Source organism: Rhopilema esculentum, chromosome 9, assembly GCF_057945365.1.
Source record: "Rhopilema esculentum isolate cy_ngs chromosome 9, ASM5794536v1, whole genome shotgun sequence".
Taxonomy (NCBI): domain Eukaryota; kingdom Metazoa; phylum Cnidaria; class Scyphozoa; order Rhizostomeae; family Rhizostomatidae; genus Rhopilema; species Rhopilema esculentum.
Window position 1 is genome coordinate 8,539,791 of NC_142823.1, and position 25,195 is coordinate 8,564,985.

A 25,195-nucleotide genomic window follows, 5' to 3' on the forward strand; every position below is an offset into this window, starting at 1 on the left:
AGAGGGCTTGAGTTTAGTTTTCAAAATGTACCTGTGGATACTCCAAAATATTCTGTCTATCTACAGGCACCCTTGGTCCATTGTGTATGAAACTGATAAACAGACTTCACCCTCTTTCGGAAGAGCAAGCTCAAAACTTGGGCTGTGAAGGGGTAGTATAGTACACAATCTTATTGAAAGGTCCTTTTTGAGTCTTTACATCATTGATTGTACCACTAAAAATGAACTAATTTGTTTTTCAACCAAAGCTAACGATAAAGCCAAGCAGTAGTTGACCGAAGGACAACAACGCTTGCGTGATGTGCTTCATCCGGAAAGGTATCGAAAATTATCTGCTCCTCTATATAAAATCTATTTATTGAAATGCCAACCAAAAACTTATAAATTGGGTTATCTTGATTTTATGATCCCTGGCTTAAGGAAAATTTAGTCTGTTTACATTTTATCAATTTCATATTGAAACGTGCAAACGGATGTTGTAGGTTCTAGCAAAATTTTAGAGTTGTAGGAAAACATACATTTCTTAAGAGCCTAACTGAAAATTTCTTCCAATCAGTAGTTCAGCCCCGCCTACGCCAAAATTTATCCGTCATTTTGGCGTCAATAGAGAAGAACGAAAAAGGCAATACAAATTTGGTGTCAAGAATACAAACGAAGATGTCATAAAACAGGGACACTGTCATCGCATGTAACAAAGTCCTTGGACACTGTCAAGAAATGAGTTTATTGCTTGAACCTGACTTTGACACAACAACTGTTGAAAAACTGAAGGAAGAAGCATTAGTCGTGCAATTCGCCGGGGATTTAGGACCAAGACCGTATTATCGATTCATTCAAACAAACGAATAAAAAGTCAAGTGATTACTTCGATATCTGGTAAGTGTATCTAGCTTAAACAACTAACAATGTTTTCCTACTTCCGTGTGTAGAGTTTGCATCTTCCGTGTGGCCTAGTCGTCCGGTTCGGATAATCCGAATAACCTCGTGTCATACTCGTCAAGGAGTTTTTGACTGCATCAACGAATCACAGGTCGCCTAGGGTCAGGGAACGCCCTCCTAGAAATATGACATCAAGCAAAACATGGTAGCTCTCCGGATTTTTCATGTCCGCCGCATGGTCTTCAAAGTAAGTCTCGCTAATTAGTTAATTACATGTATCAATTGACCTCTTTTAAATCAAAGACCGAAAGACTTTTTTGTTAGAAGCTTACCATGACGATATTGACAAACTCGCTTAAAATCCAAAATAATCCAGAAGTCCTCACGAAAGCTTTTAAAAATCCGAAAATCCTTGAAAATCTCTCAAATAAAATAAAGCTTAAGGTTCCACTAGCTATGATAATTTGCAGAATTTTTGCAGGACCCGCGCCACAGGGGGGCCGTGGGACCATGCCCCCAACTTTTCTTGCTAACTACAGGTATTTAACCCCTCCCTCTCACTTTGGAATCGGTGGCGCAGGCCCTGCTTTGTAATTGTTCTGATGAAGGTGTATTTAAAAATAAGTTTAATAGTTTCCGTGTCCCATTTGCCTTAAAAAATGGAAGACCCATCCTTTATCTGCCGAAAAGAACGAAAATTTTTCCGACAGTGGGTATACATGCTCCGCAGTAGCAATGGTCTTACTAGCACCAGCTAGCTAGAACATCAAAATTTGGCACAGATAATGTAAGATTTATTGACCAGATAAGTTTTGCAGAGGATTTCTGATTATTTGAAGGAGTCTTAAGACCAAGATAAAACAGTTGTAACTTGATTGCAGATGTAAATCATGCAAAACTGCCATTTCAAACGAAGGTTATCTTAAGAAAATATTTAACGTATTAACTTGTACCGTATGTTATTTCGTTTAAAAATAAGTTGATGTAAATTAGATACGTAGCTGCGATTTTATAAGCCAACTACCTGTAAATAGATAATTCATTACCATTTTTGTTGAAAACAAGTGTGAATTCATTTCAAATCGATAAAAAACAATATATACATATATATACAATGTTAACTAATCAAAATCGAACATAGCCACCATTTAGTACATTAAAGTAATTACATATACCTAGTTAAAGATTAACTTGAATTTACTGGCAGGCACTACATTTGCAATTCGGTCCGTCCGATTGTTTTATTAGAATCTTAAAACTTTTCAAATTTTCTGCGGATTTCAGATCGTTGGGTAGGCCATTCCAAATCTGTGGCCCAATTGACATAAAACTTTTAGATTCAAATGCTGTTTGATTAGGTCTAACATAGGCTAAGTTATTCGGATTTCTTAATGAATAATTTGACGAACGTAATTTAAAAATACTCTGCATAAAAGGTGGGTTCAACTGTTTTGCTGTTTTTGCTAATTTGAATATTTCAATGCACAGAATTATTTGACGAGCGACGAGCATCGTGCATTTGTCTGACTTCACAAGCAGATCGTTATACGAACTTGTATGATCATTATAAAGAAATCTTAAGGCGCGTTCTTGTAGCTGTTTAATTTTCTGCAATGACCTAGAAGATGAAAAATTCCAGACCAAGGGAAAATAACTGAAATTGGAATATACAAAGGAATAACTTACTCCTAAAAGCTCCACTGTCTCCTCAGATTTAATTTTTTTTACCATTAATGATTATTTGTTCTCCACTAGTATTTGTCTTGTTTTTTTCTAAGCATTATCAGCTTGAAATTTTTTATTGCGTGGCTTCAAAAAGGTCATTGATATGGGGTGACTGCATTGTCTAGTCCGTCTTTGTGCTCCTTGTTAAAATCACCACACCCTGTTTTTGTGATTTTATGCCTTTGCTGGAAAAGTCGATAGTTTGTCATGTACTAAAAGTTTTTAATGTTGTTTCGCTATACTCAACGTTGCTTCAAATTAGCTTATTCAAATGTCGAATGCTATTGACAATTTTATCAAGTAAATTTGACTGAGATATTCATTTTTTTCAGAAAAAACTTACGAGAATGAAAACTTTGGTAATTCTGCTCATCGCATGCATAGTCACTCATACAAGAACTCTTCAAGAAATCGGTAAGTTGGCCTACTTTTGTTATCAAATATTAAATATGGTTGTTAGTGCTACCTTTTGTCAACCACCTGCTTGCCGAACTTATATCAAAGAGCGTCGTGAAATATTCATGCTTCTATCGACGACCGCAGACTTGCTTCATCTCTGCAGGCCTTTATTTAGATAACTACGTTTCCCACAAAAGTTACTTTGTGCTTCGTTGATATTTTAAATCTTTCATCAACATATATCAAAAAGCAGACATCGTGTTTCTAGATAAATTTCTCAACTGTAGAAAATACCCTAATGTCTTCTCAATCGCTATACAGTAAATCCTCGAATTGCCCCCCCCCCTCGAATTGCCCCCCCCCCTCGAAGAAGACCCTCACCCTAGAACCACAAATTGTCACTAAGCCCCTTCCCCTCGAATAAGCCCCCATTGCTACCGTTAATTCACAATTCAAATTAGACCCCTCAATTTGATGATTTTTGCAATCTGAAGTCATCCTTTGGCGTTTTATTGAATTATCACAACAAATTCATACTTTTGGTGGTAATTAATTAAATGCTCATAACGAAATTTCTACTAAAGTAAACGAGCTCTTTTAATAATGTCTTCTTAATGTCAACAATGATTCTATAAGCCCTCCCCCCCTCGAATAAGCCCCCTCTCGACTAAGCCCCCATTGCTACCGTAAATTCTCAATTCAAATTAGACCCCTCAATTTGATGATTTTTGCAATCTGAAGTCACCTTTGGCGTTTTATTGAATCATCACAATAAATTCATACTTTTGGTGGTAATTAATTAAATGCTCATAAAGAAATTTCTACTAAATAAACGAGGTCTTTTAATAATGTCTCCTCAATGCCTACAATGATTCAATAAGCCCCCCCCCTCGTATAAGCCCCCCCTTCGAATAAGCCCCTATCCAAACATATCAAATATAAATAGGCCCCCAGGGGGCTAATTCGGGGATTTACAGTATCTATTATCAGTCTACAATCCTTGAAAAAGTCCTTGGAACACCCTGCGACCAATGAAAAATTTTGAAGAAATAAAGGTTTCCGGCTGTAAGATGCAGAATTGTCCCCCTCCCCCCAAAACAATGTTGGTTGTTAAGCCTATCACTTACCTTAGCTGACAAAGTAGCATTGGATGAATTTCAAGCTTTGAAACTGTTGTTATTAAACTTTATTTTAAGGTGGAGAGGGGGGTGCTACTGGGGTTATGCGCTATTTTAGCTTAGTGTACCAAGACTTTTGGCAAGGATTGTAGATAAAACTTTAATTACAGTAAAAACCCACGTTTTAGAAATTGGGGTTTAAGAACCTTTTGACAGAAATTTGCTTTTTTGGTACTCCAAAATATAAGAACCTGTTTAGCCAAACAATTTCCTTTATGTGGGGTTTAACCAACAGGTCCTTTATGTGTGGTTTAACAATTTAATTTACATACTTTCATACCAAAATGATGACAGAAAATTGAATTATTAAAATGAAATTGAACTGTTTTTATGAAACAATTTTTGCTGTCATTTTGCATTCAGTAATGTATCAATTATCAATTATTGGTGGTCTTTTGGCAACAATGGTACACTAACTAATATTTAGTGAAGAAAAGACCAGATTTAATGCTCTTTTTTGATAATCAATTACCAATATCTACTCTGTAGGAATCAAAAACCCAAATAAGAATCTCTTAGCCTCAATTTTCAATAAGTACCCTATAATACAAGAACCTGTTTTGCCAAACTCTGAAAAAGTATGTTCTTACACGCGGGTTTTTACTGTATTTAAAATCTCTAAAGAATATTAGACGATCGCAGCAAAACAGCCTTACTAATTGTATTTTACGTCAAAGCAACTTTGAACCAGAATTCGAATGCATGTTTATAAGAAAGCACGTAAATTGAGACCCTTGCTTTCTTCCTTTCGTTTTTTAACCTTGGAATCCCCTGCTTTCTAGGCAAGTGAAGTACTTCGTTTGTCAAATAAAGGCTGTTGAATTCATTCATTCTTGTTCCCAACCTGCTTCCTTTGGAGTCTCTGCAATTTTCCAAGCACGTCCGTTCCAACACGTGATTTTTCTCACCCTCACGCATGTTTCCATTCTTCATCCAAACTAATCACTACAAATAATTCTTTCCATGCCCTTACTCCTTCTCATTAACATGCATTTATCGCAGCCTTTACTTTCGTATGCATATCTGCAGGCACGAAGCCAGCACCGAAAAGGCGGGCGGGCAACAAGGGAGAAGCCATTTAGTAGGGGTACAGTGTTGCTATTTGCCGATAAAAAAGGCGTGCTTCACTCTTGTTGGGTGCTTCTTGAAAAGGGCGTGCCGTCATAGGATAAGTCACTTTATCTGCTGCCTTTATGTGTTTATATTTTTATAATTTGGATATTCATAATTTCAAAAATTGAGTTTGAAGCAGTTCTGGTGAGAAACTTTGAAAGTTGACCTGCTACAGAAATCTTAACACGTCACACTTGTTATAAAAGATTATAATTATTCTACAAAATGAGAAAAAATGATGTGCCGACGAACAAAGCGCCCTCTTTTAAGCCGACGAACAAAGTGATGGCCCTGGCAGGCAATGCCGAGTTGAGGTCGGCTTGTCAACTGCGCGAAGCGAAATATCTCGCAATTGATACAGAGTTTGGTATCAATATAAATACGAGATACCTTTCAGCAAAAAAAGAACTATTTACAATTTGTTTAACAATAATAAGAGAAAAAGAAAGAAAAAATAAAAATAAAAATAACTAAAATGAAATAGTGCGAATTGCTGCTCTACCAAAGGGTCGTGTTTGGGTCCTGTGGAAGGTTCAAAAGATACTCTCTAAAACCTGTTTTTAAAACGAGCGATGGATTTTTTTTCGCGAATGTTGTTAGGGATATCATTCTAGTTTTTGACACCAGAGAAATAGAAACCTCGCTTAGCATACTCTAACCTAACTTTGGGAATTTGCAGGTCTCCACGGTTTCTGGTTCTATACTCTGAAATCGTGGATCTTTCAATGAATTTATGACGAAGATTTTCGGGACAGAGGTCATGCAAGATTCTATATGTCATGACTCCTTGGTCAAAGGAGATCAAGGACTTTACAGTGAGCCATTTGCAAGTTCATCCGTTCTTATACATGGCATTCGCTATTAGCCTCTTTGCCCTTGTCTGTGAACGTTGCAGTTGGGATAGTTTGGTGTTGGAGTGAGCACCTTAAAATAACATAACAATCAGTCATTACGAACAGTCAACCTGAACTAAAATTTACTGGTCCTTATGAAAAAAGGGTGCAGTCGATATTGGTTTTCACCATGAATGCACAGACTTTCTTGAGACGGCTTTTTGACAGTCATGTAGGAAGACGCCGTTTTCTAGGTTTTGAGAGAAGAACATTTTTTATTCGAAAACTTTTGGACGGGCACAGGGGGGCAAAAAATTCTAGTTGGGTGGGTAACCCCCCTTGCCCACCCTTGGCCTCATGCCTGCATATCTGTAGTTACTTTTTCCTTGTTCCGGCTACTATTTCGCTGAGAAGAAACCCAATAATGGACTTGGAAACGACATAGAACCAGTGTTTACTAGCGACTTTCACGTAGCCTTTTCGAAGCGAAATTAGTTGGGAGGCAATTCAAGGAAGAGGACAGTAACCTATTTTTAAAACAATGGAAGGTCAGGCTGTAGGGGCAGTGGCTGAGTACTGGAGCATGGCTCTGTACTGTTTACTATGTCATCAACGTAATAATACTCTTCGTGTCTCTCAACGGCTGAAAGTTCTTAAGCTGTATTGTCTCATGAATGAGATTTCGACTATAGCGAGGCAAGCTATGTAAAACCCCCGCAAAAACTGTTGTTCAGTCTTATGATTCAAGCAGATTCATCCGAATATCTCTTGAGATTACGTTCCAAGATTATATTAAATTTTGCGAAGAGAGCGTGCGATTTCGCACATAAAATGTTTCTTTTTATCAAATTCAGTCCAAGATCGTTTTTCTCGTTGGCCAGATTTTTTCGAAGATTATATTTTATTCAGATTTCCCATCTTAAACTTTTAGGGCCTGTTTTTTATTATAAACACATCTTTTAGAAAGAAGTTTTCTCAAGCTTTTGGCTTTCTTAAAGTCTGTTTGTTTGCATAATTGCACATGCAATCTCTCCGTTCTTCTAGATGGCAAGCTGTACTCTCTCTATGCTTTGGATAGATTTAATTCTATAAAATTCTTTATTCATATTCCCTTCCTCTACTGATACATAACATCTAATGTAGTTAAACATTATGCACTTGTAAAATGAGATAACGTAATACAATGAAGTGTGCTGTTATGTACTGTAGTGTATGTGCTGCAACGTAACATAACGTTACGAAACGTAACGTACTATACCGTACCGTAACATAACAAAACATAACATAACATAGCATAATATAACAGAACATAACATAACATGACATAACATAACATAACATAACATAACATAACATAACATAACATAACATAACATAACATAACATAACATAACATAACATAACATAACATAACATAACATAACATAACATAACATAACATAACATAACATACATAACATAACATAACATAACATAACATAACATAACATAACATAACATAACATAACATAACATAACATAACATAACATAACATAACATAACATAACATAACATAACATAACATAACATAACATAACATAACATAACATAACATAACATAACCATTTAGTGGGCGTTCATTGGATATAAGTTGAACCAGCCTTGTCTGGTTCCTTTTGTAATTTCAATATCTTCGTTTTATATCTTTAGTCTTCAGTAAATAGATGAATTAACTTGTCTTTATCATTATTAGATGAATTTTCGCTGCATGAGATTCCATAGCTTTCGTCTCTCTTGATAAGGTACGAATGTAGTCTCGATGATGGTCTGTCTTAAAAAAGAATATGTTTTCTAACCAATAACCAGGATTCTCCTAGTGAAGGAAATCCCTGTGATGTAGATCTTATCATTTCATCTGAGGCTTAAATTCCTTTCTGACCCAAGTTTGATCTGCGATTTCGTATTTTTGCTGTCATCTCCTGCTGCTTCCTCTTTCAGCACCTCTTTGAAAATCTATTCTACTTCCTCTTTTTCTAATCTGTTGAACATTTTTTCACTTCTGCATTATCTGGTGTTAGCTTTTCCTCATTATCTTTCTCTGAATATTCGCCCAATCTCTTTTTGATAAGGTCTTTTTCATACAGAATTTTCCACTTTTATCTCTGAATCATAGCTGATTTTTCTTAAGTTTTAGGTCGACTATCTTTCTTCACAGGTTTTCGCTTGTGCAATTTATCTAATTCTTCTAAATATTACTATTTTATTTAATTTCTGTCTTTCTTTGCTTTCTTATGACCTCTCCTGTTCTTCTTATCCGTACAATTTCTCTCCTGTTCTTCTGCTGTTATCTTAATGCATTTCTGCATTTTCTTACGGCTCATTTGCTCTTTTGTTATGTTCTTCTTGCTTAGTTTTAGCAAACAGAAAAACTTTTATCTTCTTCAAGAATCAAAGTTTTGTTTTGGTTTTTTATGTACTTTATTATGGTCTGATCCACAAAAGACCTTTCCCTTAATTACGTCATGCGTGCAATGCATTCTGGTACCTGTATTTAAACCAACGAACATTTGTTTATGTTCTCTACGGCGATCGGACAAAGTTCTGTTATTATCCAACGCTCTTTGTTCAAATTATCAAACAAATCATGGAAAATATGGAAGAATTTTTAACTTTCATTTATTTTCTTCAAAATGTTGACTTCATTGCTGCTTTTCTTTTCATTTAGCTTTAGGATATATGAATATCATGCATGTATAAAAGTTTTGAACAAAAATGGAAAAGAATAGACAAGAAGAAGGGTTCGAAAAAACAAAAAAATCTATGTTTGAAACTGCTGTGTAAAGTCAAGCGGGAAAATTATTAGAGTTTTGATCATGTAGCCTCAAGGATAATCAAGAATTTTGGAATACAGTAAAGTCACTTTTTTCTAGTAAAATTATATCCCCTACAAGAGTGAGCTCAAAACTAAAAGATAATTTCTAATAAGATTTCTATTAAGATAACTAATAAGATAATTAATAGAGTCAATGTAATAGGAGCAATGTAATAGGGTCAATGTAATAAGGTCAATGTAATAGAGTCAATGTAATAGGGTCAATGTAATAGAGTCAATGTAATAGAGTCAATGTAATAGGGTCAATGTAATAGAGTCAATGTAATAGGAGCAATGTAACAGGGTCAATGTAATAGGAGCAATGTAATAGGGTCAATGTAATAGGGTCAATGTAATAGAGTCAATGTAATAGAGTCAATGTAATAGGGTCAATGTAATAGAGTCAATGTAATAGGAGCAATGTAACAGGGTCAATGTAATAGGAGCAATGTAATAGGGTCAATGTAATAGGGTCAATGTAATAGAGTCAATGTAATAGAGTCAATGTAATAGGAGCAATGTAATAGAGTCAATGTAATAGGAGCAATGTAATAGAGTCAATGTAATAGGGTCAATGTAATAGGGTCAATGTAATAAGGTCAATGTAATAGGGTCAATGTAATAGGGTCAATGTAATAGAGTCAATGTAATAGAGTCAATGTAATAGAGTCAATGTAATAGGGTCAATGTAATAGAGTCAATGTAATAGGAGCAATGTAATAGGGTCAATGTAATAAGGTCAATGTAATAGAGTCAATGTAATAGGGTCAATGTAATAGAGTCAATGTAATAGAGTCAATGTAATAGGGTCAATGTAATAGAGTCAATGTAATAGGGTCAATGTAATAGAGTCAATGTAATAGGAGCAATGTAACAGGGTCAATGTAATAGGAGCAATGTAATAGAGTCAATGTAATAGAGTCAATGTAATAGGGTCAATGTAATAGAGTCAATGTAATAGGAGCAATGTAACAGGGTCAATGTAATAGGAGCAATGTAATAGGGTCAATGTAATAGGGTCAATGTAATAGAGTCAATGTAATAGAGTCAATGTAATAGGAGCAATGTAATAGAGTCAATGTAATAGGAGCAATGTAACAGGGTCAATGTAATAGGAGCAATGTAATAGGGTCAATGTAACAGGGTCAATGTAATAGGAGCAATGTAATAGGGTCAATGTAATAGGGTCAATGTAATAGGAGCAATGTAATAGAGTCAATGTAATAGGGTCAATGTAATAGGAGCAATGTAATAGAGTCAATGTAATAGGAGCAATGTAATAGGGTCAATGTAATAGGGTCAATGTAATAGGAGCAATGTAATAGGGTCAATGTAATAGGAGCAATGTAATAGGGTCAATGTAATAGGGTCAATGTAATAAGGTCAATGTAATAGAGTCAATGTAATAGGGTCAATGTAATAGAGTCAATGTAATAGAGTCAATGTAATAGGGTCAATGTAATAGAGTCAATGTAATAGGAGCAATGTAATAGGGTCAATGTAATAAGGTCAATGTAATAGAGTCAATGTAATAGGGTCAATGTAATAGAGTCAATGTAATAGAGTCAATGTAATAGGGTCAATGTAATAGAGTCAATGTAATAGGAGCAATGTAACAGGGTCAATGTAATAGAGTCAATGTAATAGGGTCAATGTAATAGGGTCAATGTAATAGGAGCAATGTAACAGGGTCAATGTAATAGGAGCAATGTAATAGGGTCAATGTAATAGGGTCAATGTAATAGAGTCAATGTAATAGGGTCAATGTAATAGAGTCAATGTAATAGGAGCAATGTAACAGGGTCAATGTAATAGGAGCAATGTAATAGGGTCAATGTAATAGGGTCAATGTAATAGAGTCAATGTAATAGGGTCAATGTAATAGAGTCAATGTAATAGGAGCAATGTAACAGGGTCAATGTAATAGGAGCAATGTAATAGGGTCAATGTAATAGGGTCAATGTAATAGGAGCAATGTAATAGGGTCAATGTAATAGGAGCAATGCAGGGGCGGATCCAGACAAAAATTTGACATTCTCAAAACCCATTATGACCGACCGACCACGCCCATTTCCCGGAAACGTCCAAGAAATTGTTTTCTGTCTTTTATGGATGCAATGATTAAAATTATTGAAATTTTAAGAGGAGAAATAGAAACAAACAATAAGAAGTGGCAGACACCCAGGGGAGATGAAGGGAGGTAGTTGTTCCCCAACATTTTGGGAAGACAGAGGTCTTTTATTCTAAAAAGAATGGACAAATGTGATGTCATCTTATCAAAAAAATAGGCTTGCCCCCTCATATTATTGCCCAAAAAACAACAATGATGCAACATTAAAGAATTACTTAATAAGCATAGCAACACTAGTAATTGAAAATTGGGTAATGCAGGGAAAAATAACACAAAGATCAAGACAAAATGTGTGTGGCAAATTGTGCTTGGTTTTCTAATGGTTTAACATGTGGAATTTTATAGAAAGAAGTGTAGTTTTGTGGACATCCAAATGATTGATAAAAATTTAAGGGCACAAGACTCATCATAGAAGATAATTATTAACGAAAGTTGACCAATGAAATTACTAAAAATGCAGGCACTTTCAGAGTATACAAGCCATAGAAACTTGGACAAAGAAATGGGCAAAAACCTTTTCTAGCAACAAAAGTAGACTGCTAAGGCTAGTCGACTTCTTTCTGGATGCTAACTCTCTTAAATGCATCATATCTTTTGGCATATGATAATTGCACTGCTTTAGAGTAAAATATTTCTGCATCAAAGTCAAAGTCTGTATATCTGTTTCAGATTTGTTGTTCATCATTTGGAAATACATGGAAGAAAAATTACTTTGGGATGACTGTCTATTTAGAAGATCCATCAAATTTAAATTTGAATCTTCTGAGACCTGACACTTTATACTAAACTTCCCTTTGCTTAGCTTTCAGATGCACTTTCTTTTGTCAAAGAAAATGATAATTTTTTGCCTTCATAATATTTCCTTCCACAGGAATGTTAACCAAAATTAGCTTTTTATCCAAACCACAATTCCATCAAAACTTAGTCTGGTAATAGGCTTGCTAAAATAAGCAAACAAATGCATTTCTCATCATTTTTCTTGTTGAAAGACTACTCCATTACTCCAACTCCTGCCATACTAGATTACATCATACCAAATACTGCATTTTAACATGCATTAAAAACAGATTCTATCTGCCTTTACTGTGTGTACTAACTTAATGTAAAACATACTTTATTGGACAGCATTTCCAGTTCCTAGTACCACCTTGCTCAAATAAATATATCTCAAGATTTTGACTTCTGTGTTGCATTCTCAATAAACCTTGTTCGTTATTGGCTTAGTATCAATAAAACAGAAAAGGAGATGCATCTCCAAAACAAGAGTGCAGTGTATGACAATAGGCCCATGTAGCTCATATGATTAACCACATAAAATTTCCAAAGATGCAACATGTCAAATGGTTTCAAAATAGAACACAACAGCCCACCATAGCATAAAACTTTTCACCAAAGGCTGTGACAACAAATCCTATTCTGCTTGGTAACAATATCAGTAACAAGACTGTAAGAAAGTAATGACTTCTCTAACTGTTAAAATCTCTCTTAACTTTTTTACAGCTAGTTCTTTAAATTAAATTACAGCAAAAGTGAAAATCAACTTGCAAATAAATAACATGTTATTTAAAACAAATTAAATAGCTATTCAAACAAACTAAAATGTATCCATAAACATTATATTACAAAGATAGGCAACCATTTAATCATTGAATGAATATTCTAGTTCTAGTTAAATTCAGAACAGTGTAATTTTTGTGAATTCTACATTTAAATCACATTACACAAAAACAGAAAGACAATGGTAAGGTATCGGTGTTAAATTAAGTATTTTACCAGCATCCAGAGGGGCCAGTCTGCAAACAAAACAAACTTTTTGCAGAATTTACCACCTGAGCCTCTAGGCCCACCCCGGTGAAAAATCTTGCAGGATCCTGTGGGATCCTGTGGGATCCTAGGAGGATCCTAGATTTTTAGGATCCTGGACAAGATCCTACCAAAAATTCTGCAAGATCCTGTGTGCATAGGATCTGATGCAAGATCCTACATAAGGATCCTGTAAGACAAACACAACTTAAGATCTTACACAGGATCCTACCACAAATCTTACAGGATTTTAAAACAGGATCTTGAATGGGATCTTGCTAGGATCCAGAATGACATTGTAGGATCTTACAAGAACTAGATTAGGATCTTACACATAACAATTCCAAGATCCTATTGGATTGTGACATGGATCCTGTCAGGATCTTGAATATAAAGATAGGATCCTGTACAAAGTCAAACAGGATCCTGTTACATTCTGACCAGGATCCTTCCAGCATCTTGAATCCTAAATGTTTAGGATCCTATACAAGATCTTACATAAGGATCCTGTAGGAGATAAACAACTGAATATCTTACACAGGATCCTACCAAAAATCTTACAGAATTCTAAAACAGGATCTTGAATAGGATCTTGCTAGGATCCATAGTGACATTGCAGGATCTTACAAGAACTAGATTTGGATCTTACACATAACGATTCCAAGATCCTATTTGATTGTGATATGGATCCTGCCAGGATCTTGAATATAACAATAGGATCCTGTAGAATCTTAAAGAGGATCCTGTTACATTCTGACCAGGATCCTACCAACATCTTGAATCCTAAGCGGTGGTGTAGTGCTATCAAAATAACAAGGGTGGCTCTTGCACAAAAAGTTGCAAAAAACAATAGAAAAATACAAATTTGCCAAGTTTTTGGCGTTAACAAGGGGGGCTCAGCCCCTAACACTACACCCCTGATCCTAAGTGTATATCAACCAATTTCATGGACTTTTGATGCAGCAAAGCGCAAGAAAAACAAAACATATGATCATATCAATCTCTGATGTATATAAATACCACACCCTTTAGTTAAGCTTTTTCAAATACATTTCAGAATTATTTCTTCATGTCACTTTCATGTATTGGCTTAAATAGATTTACTATTTTTAGGCATACTCTTTTTAAGTTGAATTAATTCCATTTTTAAAATGGAACTCATTACTTTATGTGGCCCCTTAGATGCTAGACGTTGATTCTCTGTTGCAGTTTGCCCCCTCTTCCCAGAGGCGTCGGCATAGGGGGGTACGGTGGGGGTGTGGTATCCCAACAATTTGTTGGTCGGCACAGTAAGGATTTTTGCTGGGCACTCGCTCTGCGAACTTTTTGCAACATTTCTGTGTAGTTGAACTATCAAAGTATGGCACTAGAGTATAAACTTTGAAACAGAAAGGAATAAAAGCAGCATGCAAGAGTATTTATCTTTTGACCACACCCTTAAAGAATGAAACGCGCCCTTTTTTGTCGGCAAAAATCGCCTCTTCATCCCTCTAAACAATTTTCTTGGCTACACTCCTGCCTCTTCCCCAACTCTTGGGGGCCCTGGGCATGTTCAGGCTATCAATTTTCTTATTAAGGTTCAAAAAGTTTGAAGTTTATCTAAAAGGCATAAAATTCGTCCGCCATAGTTAAAGCACCAGTTTTATAACGGAGCAGCTTTCCATTTTAGCACTGCACAAAACCGTTTTGTCATTGCACAAATTGGTTATCATTGCACCCCAAATTAGATATGCTGTCGGGTAAATATGGTTATAGAAAACGATGTTGAACTGGAAAGAATATTTTTCAAATAACTTGTTTTCGACTTATTCAAAATCAGGGACTTTCAAGGGGTGATCGTGCTGTAACCGGTGTTCTGGTAGGTACGGGGATTCATAAACTGCGATAACCATCGCTAATGAAGTGAATTGTCGCATGCCTTTTTTACCAACCAATCAGAGGACACTTGGCAGTCCAGCGGGTCACATTTTGAACGAGACAATCTGTTGGTGGAAAACAGAAGAAAGACTTCCAGAGATGCAAAATGCTGAACATCTGTCAGGCGCTTTTTCCAAAAAGTCAAGATTGCAAGCAAAAGAATCGAGAAGAATGGATCCAGCCCAGCAGGTAAATGAATATTCTTCTTTGGTACTGTGCTAGACCAGAGATTATTTTAAAAAAATTGGAGTCTGACCTAAAACTGCTGCTAAAACATGTAAAGGCCAAGAAGGCTAATTTCAGGAAACACTTTAAATGAGTAGATTTTGTGTGAACCTTGAAAATTGCACTTTAAAATTTCAAATTGCTCAAAAACTGTTTCAAACCGCCAACAGCCAATTTGCTACCAAGTTTAGAAATCTTTGTATCGTTTTAAATGTTCCTAGTGGGCCAACTTTTTACATCACAAAAGCTAACATGCGCATTTTTCATAAGAAACTAAGCAAACTACCAGTTAAAATTTTCTTAACCTTATTAATGAATTTATTATTGAAAGTTTGCTTTAATACCAAGAACTAAAAAGCTACTTTATGGGAAAAAACACAAACAAATGCAACAGAATATCAAACATAACAAACACCTAATCAGTTGTAAGGAGTTATATTCTTTCTATTGTCTTTGAAAATTGAACCACAAATAGGTTTCTTATCGACTAAAAGAACTGAATTTCGAGCAGCTTCTTAAAGTTGGGGGTGATCAGAACTATTTTTTAATTTTTTGGCCATCTTTGGGCTCGTTCTTATGGAAAATCTGTAAAAAACTACTAAAAAAATGCTATTCAGAGAATCATTTTCTGGCGCCTCATTAGTTTCATGACGCACATCCAAGAGGCTTTCTCTTTTAAAATAAAGAGCTGGCACAAATCTTTCAACCCACTGCCAAAATTGGGGCTGTTCCAAATGCCGACAAGCTAAATTCCACTCAATTATCTAGATGACATCCCATTACTAGAAATCACATTGAATTCCAATTTGTTTTGTTTCTGTCAAACAATCGGTTGCAAGGAAATGGTTGCAGTCTTCTTGAAAGGCTTGATAGCGCGGACCCAGGTCATAAATACTTATGACCAAATGCCACCATGCTACTTTTAATATGATCGTGCATTTCATAAATAGTTCAGGCGCAGTGAGAGTCAAAATTCGTATTAGGAGGTTGTCGATAGACAATATTTCCTAAAAATCTCGACAGAGTAGCAAAATTTCGTACACATTTTCCAACAATGAGATGCTTTAGGGGAGCTGTAGCTTCCCTGACTTCAAGGAAAATGCTTTACACAAATGTTATAACGTTTTCAGCTTATCTCAAACAAATATTAGCTCTCTCCTATATGAAAAAAGCGTTTAGAACATCTACTTCATAAAAGACTGTAACTGAAAGTCTCAGTCCTCCAGGTTATGATAATTTTGTTGATAAAAAGGGGATTCTGACTTTTTTGTCTGTAAAAACGATTTTTTGTAGGTTACAAAAGAAAACAAACAAGTAATGTTCTGTGAAGATTTCAACCTTGGATTATCAAGGTACGAAGATCTACCTCCTGGTCCCGGCAAGATATACAATTATAGCGATTTTAAAATATTTTCGGTTATGGCATGATTTGTCTTCAATCTACTATTTCCTTTGGCTAAAAGATTTTACGATTTTTGCAAGAAAGTCACATCTTTGGCCATAATACCAAGAGGTTCCGAAAAGCAACATTTGTTGATGTTAAGAATCAGTTGATGATGTTGATAAACTGAAATCGGTTCATAAAGCGTTCTACCATACTATGATTGAAGACAAAATAGTAGATTGAAGACAAATCATGCCATAACCGAAAATATTTTAAAATCGCTATAATTGTATATCTTGCCGGGACCAGGTACAGCCGTACATTATTATATTCAAAATATATAGGATTATAGTAGGGATAATACTGTAATGAAGTTCATAAATGCAAATAAAAGTTTGTCTGCCATGTAAACATGCAAAAACAAGAGTTCAGTGGCCCCCTTGGTCCGTTGCACCATCCTTTCTTGTACTTGATGGAAAGAGGGCATGGCCATGCAAAACAGTCACCCTTCTGCGATATTTTTATCATAAGACATTTCAAGACTTAATTTTACAATGTAAGATTAAAACCAATTTCAAATCCTTATGATTCATTTGGAACCTTCCATTTTTTGAAATTTTAAATCTTTTCTCATTCTAGGTGCTTTCAATGCAGTTTAAAGAGAGTAAAATACAGCAAAGCAGAGTGAGGTTATAAACAGAACAATTAAACAGAAATGTCTTGACAAACTAGTAAATTAAGCATAGTTTATGAAGATGTAGTATACAAAGATTGTGACTTTATTAAATGTGAATCACATGAAACTTGATTTGCTCTCTACAGATCTACTTCTTGAACTCTTATTTGGTAGAAGATCCTACAATATCCTTTATTAGGATCCTGAACAGATCATATACAGGATCCTGATTAGATCATATACAGGATCCTGATTAGATCCTATACAGGATCCTGATAAGATCATATATAGGATCCTGAACAGATCATATACAGGATCCTGATTAGATCATATATAGGATCCTGAACAGATCATATACAGGATCCTGATTAGATCATATATAGGATCCTGATAAGATCCTACAGGATTTCTTATCAGGATTTCCTACAGGATCTTGATCAGATCCTATTCAGGACCCTGCACATATCCTATATAGGATCCTATACAGGATCCCGCAAGATTTTTCACTAAGGTTCAAGAAATACATAGGATCCTATTAAGATCTTTTACGGAATACTTTTATTCTTATCAGGATCCTGTAAGATCTTATTAAGATCCTATAGGATCCTATAAGATCCTATAGGATCTTGTACAGAATCTTGCACAAGATCCTGTAGGATCCTTTACCAGTATCCTGTGAGGATCCTGCGAGGATCCTATACAGGATCCTGCAAGATTTTTCACCGGGGCAGTAGCAGCAGCACAAAATGAACCCCTATATAAAATTTTTCAGCAGTACCTCAAAGTCTGACCCTTTCTCGTTCAACAAGGTTCAGCCATCAAAATGAAAGAATTCTTTTGCCACAATAAATGTCGAAGGTTGTGTGTTACGATCTGGTTCTGGCGCCTAGGCCCTCCCGGCAGACTTGTAAGTAACCATTCCCTAGTCAGCGAAAAAAAATACTCCTCGATGGTATCCAAAGCACAATCGGTCAATAACTGTTTCAATTCTTCCAATACATCCATACTTGCAATGGGTTCTTGTGAAATTATTCTCTAATCAAGCACAAACACAAATCATTACCAGGCACTGCCACTGCCACTGTAGTCTGGAGTCGAGTGTGGATTCTTGATCACGTGAAGTTGGTGTTCCCTGTCAAATTTAGCTACTTTGTGGACCAGCCCACTAACTTCTCAAGATTCTCAAACTGCGACGTAGGCAAGACCTCATAAAATATATGTTAAACATATGCCAGATATACCCTATTAAAAGTGAATGGGTTTAATACGTCATTCTGGCGAATTTTCCTCTCGTTAAAATCTTTCAGGTCGACCTCTTCTAAGTGACAAAAATGAATTGAAATTCTCTGCGTGCGCATACAGAAACTGCGTGCAACTTTCTAAAAATGCGAAGGAACTTCTCAAAATGCATGGCAACAGTCGATAAACTTTCTAAAAATCATGCCTAGATACAGGACGCGGCGCAGCCTCTTACTACTCTCCTGGGTACTAGGTTCAATGAAGGAGAATTTGGTTTTTCATCGGAGAAGATATAAAAATGTTTCGCAAAGGCAAAACGGAGTAAAATATAGCAAATACGACGATTATGTAGAAATAAATACCTAAAATACATAATAAAAAGATGTATGCTTATCTTGAATCTTAAATCTGAGCTCATTCATTACTTTTAGCATTTTATTTAGAATAATCAAACTGGGAAAATCTGACATTCTAAATTGAGAATGTTGAGAATGTCTCGATCCGCCCCTGGAGCAATGTAATAGGGTCAATGTAATAGGAGCAATGTAATAGGGTCAATGTAATAGGGTCAATGTAATAGGAGCAATGTAATAGGGTCAATGTAATAGGGTCAATGTAATAAGGTCAATGTAATAGAGTCAATGTAATAGGGTCAATGTAATAGAGTCAATGTAATAGAGTCAATGTAATAAGGTCAATGTAATAGAGTCAATGTAATAGGAGCAATGTAATAGAGTCAATGTAATAGGAGCAATGTAATAGAGTCAATGTAATAGAGTCAATGTAATAGGGTCAATGTAATAGGAGCAATGTAACAGGGTCAATGTAATAGGAGCAATGTAATAGGGTCAATGTAATAGGGTCAATGTAATAGAGTCAATGTAATAGAGTCAATGTAATAGGAGCAATGTAATAGAGTCAATGTAATAGGAGCAATGTAACAGGGTCAATGTAATAGGAGCAATGTAATAGGGTCAATGTAATAGGGTCAATGTAATAGGAGCAATTTAATAGGGTCAATGTAATAGGGTCAATGTAATAGGAGCAATGTAATAGAGTCAATGTAATAGGAGCAATGTAACAGGGTCAATGTAATAGGAGCAATGTAATAGGGTCAATGTAATAGGGTCAATGTAATAGGGTCAATATAATAGGGTCAATGTAATAGGAGCAATGTAATAGGGTCAATGTAATAGGGTCTCTGGATATCAAAGATCTAGAATCAAACTTGAAATCAGCAAATCATAAGACCCTGTTGAGCTCACTGTCATTAAATGCAGCTTACACAAGAGGATAACAGAAGGCTTTTGCTCTTCTGGGAGATTTGAATTTCGGCCTTGCTGGACGAAGGAGATAAAGATTCAAATAGAAAAACGATATCCAGTGAAAAGATATTCATTTGAAAGTATTCCAGCTAAAGTTCTTTTCCAAATAAATTGAAAGCTTGGGGTGTCTCCTCACTTTTTGAAAAAGATGAAGCTTCCTGCAGAAAAATTTCAGGCCAACAACTGTTTTTCGTCAGTCTCCAAGATTTTTGAGTGACTCGTGTATAAACAAGCAATGCCTTTTGCTGAATGCTTTTTGCCTCCCCTGCTTTGCACTTTTTGAAAAGGTTGAATTACACGAAATAAGCTACCGAAATTTTTTGAAACTTCGGCCAGCGATGGATAATGGAGGCTTTGATAGTGCTCTCCAGAGGCTTCGATTGCTTGAGTCATGAGATAATGTTAAAAAACTGCATGCTTGTGATTTTAGCAGAAGTATCCTTGCCCTTATTCTTACCTATTTAACGAAGAGAAGATAAGGGGTCGAGATTTTTTTGAAATTTTACAGGAGTCAGTTAGGTGTTTTTTTCCTGTTTCACAATTGCCAATTATATTGTTGAATCTTTTGCTACGAAATCTAGCTTTGAGCCCCCAGTTCATGTTACTATTATTATCACTCTTTCTGTATTCCTTAACTGTGCGTGTTAGTAGGTCCCAAAATTCGTTGACTCATTCTCTTTTAAGCGTCTTCTGCGGGAGCCATGATTTTTATCATATAAAAATCAATGCTTTTTCTTGGATTTTTATCAGCTTGATTCTATCATTTACAATAAAGAAGTGTAAAATAGACTTCATAGGTATTTCGTTTACTATACCATTTTAAATATAGTTTCACTTTCGTTCAACAATATCACTTTTTCCAGGCAACACAATTGCTGAGAATTCCGGCAAACAGAAGTTCGTCATTGGTGGATATTTTGGCGTTCACAGGAGAGGAGAAACGACTCCATGCGGAGAGTTTGACGAAGAATCAGGCATTTATCTCGTTGAGGCCATGAGGTATGCGCTCAAACGAGTCAACGCAGATCCTTCGAAGCTTTATAATGTTACCATTGGATACCGGATCGTCGACACTTGCAGTAACATGAAATTATTGAGAAGTGATATAAGCAGTATGATTTTAGCTGCAAGACTGGTGGGTGTGGTCGGCCCTGCATCGTCCGATGAGGCAGTCTTGGCATCATCAGCTTTCGGTATCTTTGGTAAGCGCCTGATAAGCTACTCAGCAACCGCCATAGATCTCATTGATCGCGAAAAGTACTTTAACTTTTACCGCACGGTGCCATCTGATGATATGCAAGTGTTGGCCATAAGGGATATTCTCCTTCACTTCCAATGGCGGTATATATCCACAGTCAATTCATATGGGGACTATGGCCAGCAAGGCATTAACTATCTTGTGCGACTGTTAGCACCTTCCGGAGTCTGCATTGCAACCAGGAATGGTTTACCAAAAACCCCGAACAGTTCGGATTATGATATCGTCATCAAAAGCCTGAAGAAAGACAAAAATGCCAAAGTGGTTGTGTTGTTCACAACTGCAGAAGATACAAATGGGATATTCCAAGCTGCAAAAAGATGGAACGTCTCTTTTGTTTGGCTTTCAAGTTCGGCATGGTCGGCCGACTATGAGACGATAAAGGGTGTCGAAAACATCGCAAAGGGGTCAGTTTTACTGAATTATGCAGGCATTAACAACAAGGAATTTCTGAGGTACTTCAAGGCTTTGAAACTAAAGGATAACGATTATAAATGGTTTGCAGATTTCTGGGAAGATAACTTCAATTGCACAAGGAATACTACTGCGAAACCAACCAGGAAGCAATGCAGTGGCAATGAGAGTATTGTGGAAAGCAAATTTTACGGGCAGTATGCAGCTGCACAGGCCGTTATTGATGCGGTCAACGTTTACGCGTATGCGTTGCGGTGCACGTTCAGATATTTCTGCTCTGCAATAGGTATTAACAAAACGCAATGTGCCTTGAGTATCAGCAACCGCAATCTTGGTAACGGTATGCAGTTTTACATAAGGAACTGGTCCCGTTACTGCAAGGATGTGTTCGGAAGAGTCCCCTTCGATTCAAATGGATCATACTACCGTGATATTGAGATTCTTAACTTTGATGGTAAGAGCTACAGCTCTGTTGGCCTATGGAAATTGAACGTAACCAACCAAGAATCCAGTCTTGAGATTTCCAATCATCTGGTCAAATGGAACGATGGTGGCAGAGATCCTCCAGATTCCGTTTGCTCAAAGCCATGCAAAGCTGGGTACAGGAAGGTACAAAGTAAGACCAAAGAATGCTGTTTTACATGTCATGCTTGCAACGGCGATGAGATTCTTGTCAACAACACATGCATCAAGTGTGCAAAATTCCAGCTCCCTAACCAAAACGTAACAACCTGCACCAAACTTGCCAAGCTGCGAGTGAAACTCTCTAATCACCTGAGTATAATTGTAGTCGTAGAATCTACCGTTGGAATCATTTTAAACACTTTAGTATTATTTCTTTTTATAAAACACAGAGAGTCAAAGGTGGTCAAATCGTCAAGTAGAGAACTGTCATTTTTCATGCTGGCTGGACTCTACCTCTGTTTCATATCGCCATGTACTTTCCTGCTGCAGCCAACATTGGTTCGTTGTGGACTTCGGCGATTTATTTTTGGCCTAAGTCTGACGGCATGCTACACGCCTCTCATGCTGAAAACCAACCGAATTTACAGAATATTCAAAGCTGCACGGAACATGGGTTCCATGCCTTATTTGGTCAGTGCAGCATCGCAAATCTGGATATGCTTTGGGTTGTTGGCAATTCAACTCCTCTTGTCAGTAATGTGGGTTGTAGGTGATCCCCCTGTAGTCAATCACGTGCTAGTCTCAGAGTACAAAATGGTGGCTGATTTGTGTGGCGCAGATATATTCACGATTGCTATCAACCTCGTTCCATGTTTTTGTATGTTGGCAGTGAGCACTGTATACGCCTTCAAATCTCGCAAGTTTCCAAAGAATTACAACGAAGCTTTCAATATTGGCGCCACCATGTATGTAAGCTGTGTTTTATGGGCCATTTTTATCCCGCTTCTATTACTTCTGAAGGTCGAAAACACTAATCCTTTTTCTGATATTTTCTTGATCGCTAATTTCACAAACATAATAGGCCTGGTTTCTCTTGCCGGCTTGTTTGGTCCAAAAGTTTATCGTCTGTTTACCAAAAAGGCGAACAAGGCCTGCGAAGAGAGATATTCTTCTACCTACAATAAAACCAACAGTGTGAACAACAGTCTTGAAAACAGCATCGACATGATCGTAATGACAAAAACAGAGGAGGACAAGAAAGTACTGCAGCCATCAAAGAAGACCATTATACCTTCAACAGAGAGGTATGCACTCAATGACAAGCTAAAGGCTATGCGAAGAAGGTGTTTTTCAGTTTAGGAAACCTTATCTGCATCCAATGTTGCAGTATGCTTTGAAGTGACCTTGTTAGGGTTTGCGTCATACCATGGGTATTTGTGTAGACTTATGTAGAGTGCCCTTACAGTCACAAAGATTCTAGGCTGTTTTCTTTCTACTAATGTAAAAGACACTTTAGTGATTTGAGGTGACACAAGGCTCCTTGCTGTGTTCTTTGCTTGTTTTTTATTCTAGTTTCAGAATTTATCAAAAATTTTACTCCAACTAAAAACATTTTGATTTAATATAGTATTGATGAAAAACTGTGAATGGTATTGATGAAACATTATAAGAACTATAGAATAACTGATCTCCCAATCAACAATTAACTATACAGCTTATTATTATTGTTAGCTATGGTGTTTTTTCCAAATTTAATATCATTTTGCTACTTACTCCTAACTCTCTCTTTCACTGAAAAGCGTATTTCAGAACAGTACTACTTGGCACTGGTTTATCTAAGTTGTTGCCCAGAGTCTAAAATGTACATTGAAACGATAATCCTGATTCCAGAATCACCCACCCCCCCCCCCCCCCCTCCCCCCTCAGAATAAGTGCGTAGGCTTCAAGGCTAACTAAGCCCTCTCGAACCAAATACATTACCTGGCTATTTTATGCGTATTGTTGAGCTGAAGCTTAATCTTTAGGCCTTTTATACATTGTCCAGGAACCATTCCTGAAGGTCGTCGTACGCAGCTAAACATGGTTCCCGCTATAGAGTTTTCCACTAAGCTTACCCAACATTACAGCAAACTTGTGACCATTTGCAGAAACTGTATTAGATTTATAAGTGTATAGCTTGTATTGAAAAACCAGGCAACAGAAACTACGCGGCAGGTAAGCCAATGGGACCGGATAGCATTCAGGCAAGAGGCCCTTGGACAGCCTTCAGCCTTCGCATCAATACTTTAGTGTGTTCTTCCTTATTACGATTAAAGTCCTTTAATGTATTCAACAGTTTGATGTTTGAAAACTCACTAATGTAGCACACGAATGCAACACACGAATTTATTCCCACTGAGATACGATTATTTTTGTAATATACGGCATGTGTTTGATGCCGTTGGTAATAGACGAAAATGAAGGATAACGCTAGCTAGAGCGGGCCTTACACTGTAGCCGTTGTTGTATTTTTTCATGATCATAAAATCGTAGCACTGCTCGGAAACCACGTGGATTGTTGCATTCATCAAGGCTACATTATCTGAATATTAAACTTTTTGACAGCAATTTAATGAAGCTTCCTGCGCCAAGTTTCACTTTCAAAGCTGTGAAGATTGGTAAATTTTTGTCAAACTTTTTCTTTCCTATGGTTAGATTTCTGTCTTATTTAACAACGATTCAATCAATGGACCTTTTAGCTGTCAACGCACGTCCGTCCGCCAGTATGATATCTTCTTGATTCGTTGACAATTATGAAATTCTTTCTTTCATTTTTCAATCCATGGGAATTTTCTTTTGCACCATCTGCAACATTCGCATGTTTTCTCACGTCAAGAATCTCTGTGACGCCCACCTGTGACGAGCACATCAGAAAAAGCTTGTTTTGTTGTCGATGAGATCCCCTTCTTGGGAATCCCCCAGGCACTCAAGCAATCACAGTGTTAGAATCGAGCTTAAAGGCCAATGTTGGGAAATTTAGCCATCGATCACTTGAAAATCCCTGTGTAAAATCTGTCAAACATTCTGTTGATCTGATCTTAAGATTTTGCATGTAAGAAGCTATCGTGTACATTTGCTGGATCTTTCCTTCCTGAAAACCTAGGGAGCTTTAGATTTACATTTTGTTTAAGTTTTCATTTCCAAGTTTTCTAGGGTTGTCCTCTTTCTTTAAGGGATGTGGTTCGAATCTTTCCTAACACACAAAAAGCAATTTTGCCCTCTAAATGGTATGCATTCAAAAGTTAGGAAGGAAACCTGTTGCAAATATTTCATATTTATATCATATTTCATATTTGATTTGTTTAGGGAGGGTTGCCCTTCAACGGAAGTTATTTTTCAAGGGGCCCTCCAATAAAAACTAATTACAATATTTGATTAAAATACTAGAAAATAAAAATCA

At 36.5% G+C, this 25,195-nt stretch overlaps 1 protein-coding gene and 1 long non-coding RNA gene across 2 annotated transcripts in view; both read left to right on the forward strand.

Annotated features, from left to right (window-relative positions):
• LOC135688727 (metabotropic glutamate receptor 4) overlaps positions 1-23,646 on the forward strand; it is a 34,431-nt gene extending 10,785 nt beyond the window's left edge. Inside the window, exons 2-4 of the mRNA XM_065205691.2 lie at positions 557-876; positions 2,937-3,018; positions 20,543-23,646. Of these exons, the coding sequence (XP_065061763.2) occupies positions 2,952-3,018; positions 20,543-23,115 (2,640 nt within the window). The 5' untranslated portion in view covers positions 557-876; positions 2,937-2,951 and the 3' untranslated portion in view covers positions 23,116-23,646. The remainder of the gene's footprint in view (positions 1-556; positions 877-2,936; positions 3,019-20,542) is intronic.
• On the forward strand, positions 13,478-17,300 carry LOC148959590 (uncharacterized). The gene is made up of 2 exons (XR_016144051.1): positions 13,478-15,019; positions 17,079-17,300. It is a non-coding gene; the product is annotated as an uncharacterized LOC148959590 (long non-coding RNA).
• Positions 23,647-25,195: the final 1,549 nt, after the last annotated feature.